The sequence below is a fragment of the Pseudochaenichthys georgianus genome, unplaced genomic scaffold (assembly GCF_902827115.2).
Source record: "Pseudochaenichthys georgianus unplaced genomic scaffold, fPseGeo1.2 scaffold_2068_arrow_ctg1, whole genome shotgun sequence".
NCBI lineage: Eukaryota > Metazoa > Chordata > Actinopteri > Perciformes > Channichthyidae > Pseudochaenichthys > Pseudochaenichthys georgianus.
Window position 1 is genome coordinate 11,059 of NW_027262762.1, and position 12,489 is coordinate 23,547.

The following is a 12,489-nucleotide window of genomic DNA, read 5'->3' on the forward strand; positions in this document are numbered from 1 at the left end:
GGTGAACACGAAATGCCGTGAGACTGGGTTGTGTGTGCTCAGTTCCAGGCTGTTATCATACCAGCAATGGGTCTTGCTCGTGCTTTCGCTTCCCGTCTGATGAAACGACCGGGAGTGGCTGGATCAAGTTAGCTACCTAGCTAGTAGCTAGCACGTTAGTTAGCATTACAGCCGTGTAATTTTTATTAGCCTTAATACGAAGTGACATCAAGTAACCCAACATGTTAAACAGTAGAGTAGTAGTCATATCTCGTGAACCCTTTGAAGAGTTCTGTCCCCGGTGTGATCGTTCTATAATACACCTTTAAGCCCGGGGGAGAAATGCTAACGCTAACGCTACATTAGCACCGGCGATCTGTTCTACTTCACGCTATCTGCACTGATGACATTAAACAGACCAGGCGGTTCAGAGAGACTCAAACCCAAAGGGTCTTGACCAAGGCACCTCAGAATTAGAGTCGGTCCCCGGTTGCCATGGCAACACTAACATTTAGGGTCAAATGCACTTTAATCTAAAGGGGGGGAGGGGACACACAAATGTGGTTATAATGGAAGTCTATGGTACAACTCTTGTAGGTTAACAGCCCCTCATTCATCATTCAGATGGATCAGCTGATTATACTATGTATACTATGTATTTTTTCAAAAAAGCAGTTACTGGTATACGATCAAAACTGGTATCTAAAGGGTTACATTTGCATCGTAATTAATTAAATCATGTAAATTAAACACTTTGAACAAGATCGATCCGTCATCATTTTATTGCAGTTCAAATACAAATATTTGATGTTAGCATTCCCAATGTTACTTTTTTTAACAGGGCATTAAGTGCACATTGAAATTGTTTACTAAATATGAAAATATATTAAAAGATTATACAGATAATACAAAATAGGACCAATGTTGTCGACGCCACTCTCCCCATCTCATAGAAGCTTCCACAGATTTTCATCATCATGCTTTTTGGTCTCAATTTGTCTGGCTCTGCAATGGCTTTGAAGCCAAGTTGACATACCTCTGGTCTGGACTTGTTCAGTGGAGGGCCAACACACTAGATGAAAAGCAAGGCTGACATGCTTTTCACCTCTAGGGAGCTTCTAGTTGGTTAAAATGTCCATCTGGGACTAAACCCACACTCAGCTGTGGAGGTGACCGAGTGTTCACTGCTGGAAGGACTGAAGGTGACTAAAGTAGTGAGTAAGATTACTGACTCTTGACTTCCCTGAAATGTTATTTTTAGTATTTTTAAATATGAAGTCGCTCAGATCGCGATGTCCTCCTGGTCGCTTGGCCGTTGTGATGACCGCTACCTGCGCTTCTGGCATCGATCAAACAGGCGCATCACGGCGCTCTGGCGCCCTCTACGGCACTCGCATAGTATAGCGTCTTGGTAAAAATGTCATTGCGTGTGTGCGTGCTCCCTCGCCCACAGTGTTTTACTCAAAATGCGCAAAATTAATGTTGAAATAGCAGAAATACCAGTTCATTGATAGAATGACATGAGGGATGGAAAGGGGGGATGGCAGTTTCAGAAGGGGGGTGATTTTGACCGTTGTTATTTCATATCTCCTCATCCCCCCTCAACTCGAGTACTGGCTACAGGTGTGTGTGTGTGTGTGTGTGTGTGTGTGTGTGTGTGTGTGTGTGTGTGAGTGTGATGCAGGTGTGTGTGTCTGTGAGAGTGTGTTGCAGGTGTGTGTGTCTGTGAGAGTGTGTTGCAGGTGTGTGTGTCTGTGAGAGTGTGTTGCAGGTGTGTGTGTCTGTGAGAGTGTGTTGCAGGTGTGTGTGTCTGTGAGAGTGTGTTGCAGGTGTGTGTGTCTGTGAGAGTGTGTTGCTGGTGTGTGTGTGTGATGCAGGTAGGTGTGTGTGTGTTGCAGGTGTGTGTGTCTGTGAGAGTGTGTTGCTGGTGTGTGTGTGATGCAGGTAGGTGTGAGTGTGTGTGTTGCAGGTGTGTGTGTCTGTGAGAGTGTGTTGCTGGTGTGTGTGTGATGCAGGTAGGTGTGAGTGTGTGTGTTGCAGGTGTGTGTGTCTGTGAGAGTGTGTTGCTGGAGTGTGTGTGTTGCAGGTGTGTGTGTCTGTGAGAGTGTGTTGCTGGTGTGTGTGTGATGCAGGTAGGTGTGAGTGTGTGTGAGGTTCAACGCCTTTAAAGAAGAAGCAGAGTTTTCTTGTTAAGTTTTTATTATGCTTAAAAAAGAAAATGAAAAGACAGAGGAGGTGGTGATCAAAGAAACCGAAAAAAATATATATTCAAATATCTTTATACTTTTCTATTCATATATGATTAACAATGCAAAGAAAATAATTCCCGTAGTAGTAGTGCTTAAGTAAAGTTCAATATAGACTTTTATTATAACAAAATAGGCAGTTTACCGAGGGGTTAAATATCTGTCAAAATCTCATTACAATAAAATCATCTGGGGGTCGACATCGTGTGCAGACGAGGTTCCAGCTCGCGCCACTAGAGGGCGCCACTCCGCGAAAAAAACTTTATTCTATTATTATGAGAAACAAGAAAATTGTATTTTAATTATTTGAAAAATTGTGCGTTTTAATTACAATTTAAACGTTTTTTTCCTTAAACATTTTGTGAATATTTTTATCGGGAATTTTATTGATGACTTTCCAAAATTATGAGATAATATTTTCTAATAATGAGGATTTTTTTCCGTCATATTTATCAGATATTTTTCCTAAAATCAACGGATACTAATTAGAAAATGATTAATAATAATTAGAACGAGATGAGATTATTTTTTTTTATTACATTTTTAACAATAATGACAGATTTTCCAAGCGATTCTTTATTTCAACACATTTAGTGAATTATTCTTATTTTTTGGAGTTAAGACAAAATAAGTTAAATTATAGAGTTTTATTTGATTTATAAAATATATTTTTTCGTGTAAATTAAATGTGTTTATTTGATGTATTCTATTCTGAGATAATTATAAAAATACTTTCTATCTTTGTACTTTTAAGTGAATATTTGTCCTCAGGTATTCCAGATTGAACGAGGGAAACAGCGCCCCCCGGTGGCGGAGCAGGAACTCTGCACGGCGTCCTCACATCCTGCAGCAGCAAAATCAAAATAAAGAAGTGTGTGTGTGTGTGTGTAAAATAAAAACAAAGCGTTGAAATGCAGGAGAAGAAAACGTCAGACGGGGCTGATGGGAAATAAACGGCGTTATTAACGGACATGCTGTTAAAGCTCAAACGTGCAAAGTTCTGCTTTTTGTGTCGGCCTGAGAGTGAAACACACACCAAACAAAAACTAACTCCTCTTCCTCCTCCTCCTCTTCCTCCGGCCTTAAACATTAAGGATCTGTACCGTGAGTGTGATGTCATCGTACTTCCTGTGTGCTTTGCTCTGTGGACAGGAAACCCAACGAAAGGAGACGAAATGAAACGAGACGCTGGTGGTTTTGGGTTTTTTTGGGGGGCTGCCGTCTGCAGGCGGATTCTTCCTTTCAAAATAAAAGCCTCACAACTTCTCCTTGGACTGGACCCAGATGAAGGAGCTCGACTGCTCCTCGATGATCTGCTTCACCTGGTCGTAGATCTCCTCCAGAGTGTCGCCCTGCACCACGGCTGCAATGATAACACATCATATATACTTTAGTACGGACACAGACTACAGTCAGTCGTATAACAACACACCGTATCGACCCGGTTATATTTTCAGACACGTATTCAATATTTCAAGGATGCTACGTCATCGAGTGCCGCCGAAGGACTGTTCCAATCTCCAGCATACTTGGAATTCCACCGAGGCCGCGTCCTTGGTTTGGGGGCGTCCTTAAAATCCCCACAATGCTTTGCGCACGGACCAATTTCCCCGAATCTGTGGCGTGAAATGTAAGGCGGGGCCTCTCATACGACGCACACCTGCACACTTGCTCGCCTGTTCCACTCTTCGTTTTCCGGATGCCAGGAAGGATTCTTGCCTCGCTTCTGAAGGAAGTGACTCGGAAGACATGTGCTACCAAGCAAGCATCCTCGCGATTGAGAAACGGCCCATGTCTCTCCATCTCTCTCTCTCTCTCTCGTGTTGAACTGTCGCTTTAAGACTCTGTCTGGGGGAACACTCGTTTGGCGCCATCTGCTGTCGAAACTGTGCAATTACATCGAAAAGTCTAGACCCCGAACATAAATCCCCTCTTTCAGATTTTCTTCTAGGAAATAGAACCCGTCTTATATTCGGTTCAATACGGTGATGTGGTGTGAACAGTGTGCAGCTGTTTTACCTGTGAAATGTTCCGTGAACTCCTGCTCCAGCTTGTTGGCTCGGTCCAGCGTCTTCCTGCCCTGATCCTCCGTCAGACGCTTGTTCATCTCACTGCACGACAAACACAAGCAGTGAGATGCTGAGTACTTTTACTGACGTACTGCTGATACTGAGTACTTTTACTCACGTACTGCTGATACCGAGTACTTTTACTGCTGATACTGAGTACTTTTACTGACGTACTGCTGATACTGAGTACTTTTACTGACGTACTGCTGATACTGAGTACTTTTACTACTGATGCTGAGTACTTTTACTCACGTACTGCTGATACTGAGTACATGTACTCAAGAGGTACTGATACTGAGTACATGTACTCACGTACTACTGATACTGAGTACATGTACTCACGTACTACTGATACTGAGTACATGTACTCACGTACTACTGATACTGAGTACATGTACTCACGTACTACTGATACTGAGTACATGTACTACTGATACTGAGTACTTTTACTCACGTACTGCTGATACTGAGTACATGTACTACTGATACTGAGTACTTTTACTCACGTACTGCTGATACTGAGTACATGTACTCACGTACTGCTAATACTGAGTACTTTTACTCATGTACTACTGATACCGAGTACTTTTACTGACGTACTACTGATACTGAGTACTTTTACTCACGTACTGCTGATACTGAGTACATGTACTCACGTACTACTGATACTGAGTACTTTTACTCACGTACTGCTGATACTGAGTACTTTTACTCACGTACTGCTGATACTGAGTACATGTACTCACGTACTACTGATACTGAGTACATGTACTCACGTACTACTGATACTGAGTACATGTACTACTGATACTGAGTACTTTTACTCACGTACTGCTGATACTGAGTACATGTACTACTGATACTGAGTACTTTTACTCACGTACTGCTGATACTGAGTACATGTACTCACGTACTGCTAATACTGAGTACTTTTACTCATGTACTACTGATACCGAGTACTTTTACTGACGTACTACTGATACTGAGTACTTTTACTCACGTACTGCTGATACTGAGTACATGTACTCACGTACTACTGATACTGAGTACTTTTACTCACGTACTGCTGATACTGAGTACATGTACTCACGTACTACTGATACTGAGTACTTTTACTCACGTACTGCTGATACTGAGTACATGTACTCACGTACTACTGATACTGAGTACTTTTACTCACATACTGCTGATACTGAGTACATGTACTCACGTACTGCTGATACTGAGTACTTTTACTCACGTACTGCTGATACTGAGTACATGTACTACTGATACTGAGTACTTTTACTCACGTACTGCTGATACTGCATACTTTTACTCACGTACTACTGATACCGAGTACTTTTACTCACATACTGCTGATACTGAGTACATGTACTCACGTACTGCTGATACTGAGTACATGTACTCACATACTACTGATACTGAGTACTTTTACTCATGTACTGCTGATACTGAGTACATGTACTCACGTACTACTGATACTGAGTACTTTTACTCACGTACTGCTGATACTGAGTACTTTTACTCACGTACTACTGATACTGAGTACATGTACTAAGTACTACTGATACTGAGTACTTTTACTCACGTACTGCTGATACTGAGTACATGTACTCACGTACTACTGATACTGAGTACTTTTACTCACGTACTGCTGATACTGAGTACATGTACTCACGTACTACTGATACTGAGTACTTTTACTCACATACTGCTGATACTGAGTACATGTACTCATGTACTGCTGATACTGAGTACTTTTACTCACGTACTACTGATACCGAGTACTTTTACTCACGTACTGCTGATACTGAGTACATGTACTCACGTACTACTGATACTGAGTACTTTTACTCACGTACTGCTGATACTGAGTACATGTACTCATGTACTGCTGATACTGAGTACTTTTACTCACGTACTACTGATACCGAGTACTTTTACTCACGTACTGCTGATACTGAGTACATGTACTCAAGAGGTACTGATACTGAGTACTTTTACTCACGTACTGCTGATACCGAGTACTTTTACTCACGTACTACTGATACCGAGTACTTTTACTCACATACTGCTGATACTGAGTACATGTACTCACGTACTGCTGATACTGAGTACATGTACTCACATACTACTGATACTGAGTACTTTTACTCATGTACTGCTGATACTGAGTACATGTACTCACGTACTACTGATACTGAGTACATGTACTCACGTACTACTGATACTGAGTACATGTACTCAAGAGGTACTAATACTGGAGTATTCACATGTCCTGCTACCTCATACTTGTACTCTCTACATCTCAGAGATAGATCTGTGCTTTTCCCTGCAGCCATGCGACGGAGAGAGCGATACGTTTCACTCACAGGATGTTCTCCACGGTCTTGGGTTTGATGAAGATGGCGATGGGATGGAGCTGAGCGAGCTGCAGTCTCTTTATCGCGTTCCCCGAAACGTCCAGGATACAGTGTTTACCCTGAGGAGAGAGGAGAGGGCTATCGTGAGCGTGACCTTTGACTCGGACACGTCAGCTTAAGATTACATTTAGGTCAGAGTGAAGCTAGTTTCAGGTCAGAGTGAAGCTAGTTTCAGGTCAGAGTGAAGCTAGTTTCAGGTCAGAGTGAAGCTAGTTTCAGGTCAGAGTGAAGCTAGTTTCAGGTCAGAGTGAAGCTAGTTTCAGGTCAGACTGAAGCTAGTTTCAGGTCAGAGTGAAGCTAGTTTCAGGTCAGAGTGAAGCTAGTTTCAGGTCAGAGTGAAGCTAGTTTCAGGTCAGAGTGAAGCTAGTTTCAGGTCAGAGTGAAGCTAGTTTCAGGTCAGAGTGAAGCTAGTTTCAGGTCAGACTGAAGCTAGTTTCAGGTCAGAGTGAAGCTAGTTTCAGGTCAGACTGAAGCTAGTTTCAGGTCAGAGTGAAGCTAGTTTCAGGTCAGACTGAAGCTAGTTTCAGGTCAGACTGAAGCTAGTTTCAGGTCAGAGTGAAGCTAGTTTCAGGTCGGATTGAAGCTAGTTTCAGGTCAGAGTGAAGCTAGTTTCAGGTCAGACTGAAGCTAGTTTCAGGTCAGAGTGAAGCTAGTTTCAGGTCAGAGTGAAGCTAGTTTCAGGTCAGATTGAAGCTAGTTTCAGGTCAGAGTGAAGCTAGTTTCAGGTCAGAGTGAAGCTAGTTTCAGGTCAGAGTGAAGCTAGTTTCAGGTCAGAGTGAAGCTAGTTTCAGGTCAGAGTGAAGCTAGTTTCAGGCCAGACTGAAGCTAGTTTCAGGTCAGACTGAAGCTAGTTTCAGGTCAGAGTGAAGCTAGTTTCAGGTCAGAGTGAAGCTAGTTTCAGGTCAGAGTGAAGCTAGTTTCAGGTCAGTTTAATATCAGTTTAATATCAGGGTACCTTCTCGGCCACCTCGCGCACCGACTGCACGCTGGTCCCGTACAGGTGGTTGTTGTACTGGCCGGCCTCGATGAAGCGATGGTCCTGGATGTCTTTCTCCATCTGCTCTCTGGAAACCACGAAGTGATAATCCCTGCCGTCCACCTCGTAGTCTCGCTTCGGCCGCGTCGTATCTGTGAGGAGAGAGAACAGATTACACTTCGACACACGTGTTCATCCGCGACGTAGAACGCCTGTTCATCCGTCCCGTTATAGTCAGTTTATAATGTCAGTTTCAGGTCAGATTAAAGTCATTTTTAACACAGTTTTAGGTCCAGGGTTCATACACTTTTTCACCAATGATTTTCAATGACTTTTACCTAATTTTCCATGACAGCGGTACCACTGAAAATGGTTTATTTTAACATGGAACAGGGAAATAAGGTCTGCATGTTGAGCCTATCTAACAAATCAAATAGGCTTACTAGCTTCCACACGCTGAAGCAACTGAAATCTCTCACCAGCGAAACACCTCAACAGTTAAATGCCATTCTACGTTTCATTACTATACCATACAGTATTTATTATCATCATTACTATTTCGGCGATTAGATAAAATATAAATTATATTTGATGCAACTTTAGTTACATTTCCACGACTTTTCCAAAACGTTGGGAAAAATATTGTTTTCCAAAACGTTTCCAGGGCCTGGAATTTGCATTTTGAATTTCCATGACTTTTCCAGGTTTTTAATGACCGTAAGAAGAACCCTGCAGGTCAGATTAATGTCAGTTTGTAGTCAGTTCCTTACGAGGCACGCAGGATCCAAACTTGTCGGGGAACTCTGAGATCAGGTCATCGTTGATGCGGTCCTTCATCGGGCCGAGGATGATGATGGGACGCGTGTAGTTCACTGAAACAGGAAGTGATCACTCCATCAGATCAACATGTATATAAACAGCCTGAAATCACAAAGGGCTTTAAAGACATATATTTTACTCACCTTCCTGCTGAGACACGGGTTCATACGACAGCACGTAGTCCTCCTGTCCACCTGCACACACACATAGCGGGTCAGTTAGCCGCCAGTGTTCAGCTAGCAGCTAGTGTTCAGCTAGCAGCTAGTGTTCAGCTAGCAGCTAGTGTTCAGCTAGCGTTCAGCTAGCAGCTAGTGTTCAGCTAGCAGCCAGTGTTCAGCTAGCAGCTAGAGGTCAGTTAGCAGGTAGCAGTAAATTAGCAGTTAGAGTTCAATTAGCAGCCAGTGTTCAGCTAGCAGCTAGTGTTCAGCTAGCAGCTAGTGTTCAGCTAGCAGCCAGTGTTCAGCTAGCAGCTAGTGTTCAGCTAGCAGCTAGTGTTCAGCTAGCAGCCAGTGTTCAGCTAGCAGCTAGCTAGCAGCTAGCGGTCAGTTATCAGCCAGTGTTCAGCTAGCAGCTAGTGTTCAGCTAGCAGCTAGAGGTCAGTTATCAGCCAGTGTTCAGCTCGCAACTAGTGTTTAGCTAGCAGCTAGCGGTCAGTTAGCAGCCAGTGTTCAGCTAGCAGCTAGTGTTCAGCTAGCAGCAAGCGGTCAGTTATCAGCCACTGTTCAGCTAGCAGCTAGTGTTCAGCTAGCAGCTAGCGGTCAGTTATCAGCCAGTGTTCAGTTAGCAGCCAGTGTTCAGCTAGCAGCTAGTGTTCAGCTAGCAGCTAGCGGTCAGTTAGCAGCCAGTGTTCAGCTAGCAGCCAGTGTTCAGCTAGCAGCTAGCGGTCAGTTAGCAGGTAGTTGGCAGTTAGAAGTAAATTAGCAGTTAGAGGTCAGTTAGCAGTTAAAGGTCAGTTAGCAGTTAGTATTCAGTTAGCAGTTAGTATTCAGTTAGCAGTTGGCAGTCAGTTAGTGTTTAGTTCGTAGTAACAGGTCAGTTAGAAACTAGTGTTCAGTTAGCAGTCAAATGTCAGTTAGAAGTTAAAGGTCAGTTAGCGGTTAGTGTTCAGTTAGCAGTCAGAGGTCAGTTAGCAGTTAGTGTTCAGTTAGCAGTTAGCGGTTAGAGAGCAGTTGGCAGTTAAAGGTCAGTTAGCAGTTAGTGTTCAGTTAGCAGTTAGCAGTAAAATGTCAGTTAGCAGTTATAGGTCAGTTAGCAGTAAAATGTCAGTTAGCAGTTAGAGGTCAGTTAGCAGTTAGAGGTCAGTTAGCAGTAAAATGTCAGTTAGCAGTTAGAGGTCAGTTAGCAGTTAGAGGTCAGTTAGCAGTAAAATGTCAGTTAGCAGTCAGTTAGCAGTTAAAGGTCAGTTAGCAGTCAGAGGTAAGTTAGCAGTTAGAGGTCAGTTAGCAGTTAAAGGTCAGTTAGCAGTTAGTGTTCAGTTAGCAGTTAGCAGTAAAATGTCAGTTAGCAGTTATAGGTCAGTTAGCAGTTAAATGTCAGTTAGCAGTTAGAGGTCAGTTAGCAGTTAGAGGTCAGTTAGCAGTTAGAGGTCAGTTAGCAGTTAAAGGTCAGTTAGCAGTCAGAGGTCAGTTAGCAGTCAGAGGTCAGTTAGCAGTCAGAGGTCAGTTAGCAGTTAGAGGTCAGTTAGCAGTTAGCAGTAAAATGTCAGTTAGCAGTTATAGGTCAGTTAGCAGTAAAATGTCAGTTAGCAGTTAGAGGTCAGTTAGCAGTTAGAGGTCAGTTAGCAGTAAAATGTCAGTTAGCAGTTAGAGGTCAGTTAGCAGTTAGAGGTCAGTTAGCAGTAAAATGTCAGTTAGCAGTCAGTTAGCAGTTAAAGGTCAGTTAGCAGTCAGAGGTAAGTTAGCAGTTAGAGGTCAGTTAGCAGTTAAAGGTCAGTTAGCAGTTAGTGTTCAGTTAGCAGTTAGCAGTAAAATGTCAGTTAGCAGTTATAGGTCAGTTAGCAGTTAAATGTCAGTTAGCAGTTAGAGGTCAGTTAGCAGTTAGAGGTCAGTTAGCAGTTAGAGGTCAGTTAGCAGTTAAAGGTCAGTTAGCAGTCAGAGGTCAGTTAGCAGTCAGAGGTCAGTTAGCAGTCAGAGGTCAGTTAGCAGTTAGAGGTCAGTTAGCAGTTAGAGGTCAGTTAGCAGTTAGAGGTCAGTTAGCAGTTAAAGGTCAGTTAGCAGTCAGTTAGCAGTTAGAGAGCAGTTAGCGGGTAGAGGTCAGTTAGCAGTTAGAGGTCAGTTAGCAGTTAAAGGTCAGTTAGCAGTTAGCAGTTAAAGGTCAGTTAGCAGTTAGAGGTCAGTTAGCAGTTAGAGGTCAGTTAGCAGTTAGCAGTCAGTTAGCAGTTAGAGGTCAGTTAGCAGTTAGAGGTCAGTTAGCAGTTAGAGGTCAGTTAGCAGTTAGAGGTCAGTTAGCAGTTAGAGGTCAGTTAGCAGTTAGAGGTCAGTTAGCAGTTAGTGGTCAGTTAGCAGTTAGAGGTCAGTTAGCAGTTAGAGGTCAGTTAGCAGTTAGCGGTCAGGAGTGTGAAACTTACGGTAGCTACTCTCACTGTCACTGGCGTTAGACGTCACGTGTTCTGCAAACAAAACAAAACACAGGACGCGGGTCAGAGCTTTGTTTTCCCATCATACTTTGCACCCCGAGACACAAAACACAACAACAGACGGATCGAGGCGTTCGAGTCCGACATTAGCGGCAGAATAATCACAGGATAAATCTTAAATTAAAAACATTTACTAAACTCACATCCTCCCTGGGTCCAGGAAAATAAAAACCATTGTAGATAGAAATTATTATAATAAATTAAGATACAGAGCAGGGGAGAAAGGTTCCACTCTCCTGCTGATGTTCAGGTGTATATCAGTACGTAGTGTCTCTACTTTAAAGAGTCCTCTCCTGCTGTTGTTCAGGTGTATATCAGTACGTAGTGTCTCTACTTTAAAGAGTCCTCTCCTGCTGTTGTTCAGGTGTATATCAGTACGTAGTGTCTCTACTTTAAAGAGTCCTCTCCTGCTGATGTTCAGGTGTATATCAGTATGTAGTGTCTCTACTTTAAAGAGTCCTCTCCTGCTGATGATCAGGTGTATATCAGTATGTAGTGTCTCTACTTTAAAGAGTCCTCTCCTGCTGATGTTCAGGTGTATATCAGTATGTAGTGTCTCTACTTTAAAGAGTCCTCTCCTACTGATGTTCAGGTGTATATCAGTATGTAGTGTCTCTACTTTAAAGAGTCCTCTCCTGCTGATGTTCAGGTGTATATCAGTACGTAGGGTCTCTACTTTAAAGAGTCCTCTCCTGCTGTTGTTCAGGTGTATATCAGTATGTAGTGTCTCTACTTTAAAGAGTCCTCTCCTGCTGATGATCAGGTGTATATCAGTATGTAGTGTCTCTACTTTAAAGAGTCCTCTCCTGCTGATGTTCAGGTGTATATCAGTATGTAGTGTCTCTACTTTAAAGAGTCCTCTCCTGCTGATGTTCAGGTGTATATCAGTACGTAGTGTCTCTACTTTAAAGAGTCCTCTCCTGCTGATGTTCAGGTGTATATCAGTATGTAGTGTCTCTACTTTAAAGAGTCCTCTCCTGCTGATGATCAGGTGTATATCAGTATGTAGTGTCTCTACTTTAAAGAGTCCTCTCCTGCTGATGTTCAGGTGTATATCAGTATGTAGTGTCTCTACTTTAAAGAGTCCTCTCCTGCTGATGTTCAGGTGTATATCAGTATGTAGTGTCTCTACTTTAAAGAGTCCTCTCCTGCTGATGTTCAGGTGTATATCAGTATGTAGTGTATCTACTTTAAAGAGTCCTCTCCTGCTGATGTTCTGGTGTATATCAGTATGTAGTGTCTCTACTTTAAAGAGTCCTCTCCTGCTGATGTTCAGGTGTGTATCAGTATGTAGTGTCTCTACTTTAAAGAGTCCTCTCCTGCTGATGTTCAGGTGTAT

The 12,489-nt window shown here is 42.8% G+C and overlaps 1 protein-coding gene across 1 annotated transcript; it reads right to left on the bottom strand.

Moving 5' to 3' along the window:
• Window positions 1-2,185: 2,185 nt before the first annotated feature.
• Window positions 2,186-11,169, bottom strand: LOC117441861 (disks large homolog 1-like; the record flags this gene model as incomplete). Its single annotated transcript, XM_034077880.2, has 7 exons — window positions 2,186-3,588; window positions 4,245-4,336; window positions 6,670-6,779; window positions 7,676-7,848; window positions 8,467-8,568; window positions 8,659-8,709; window positions 11,082-11,169. Coding segments are annotated over 7 exons (723 nt in total), but the record flags the coding sequence as incomplete, so codon positions are not given.
• Window positions 11,170-12,489: the final 1,320 nt, after the last annotated feature.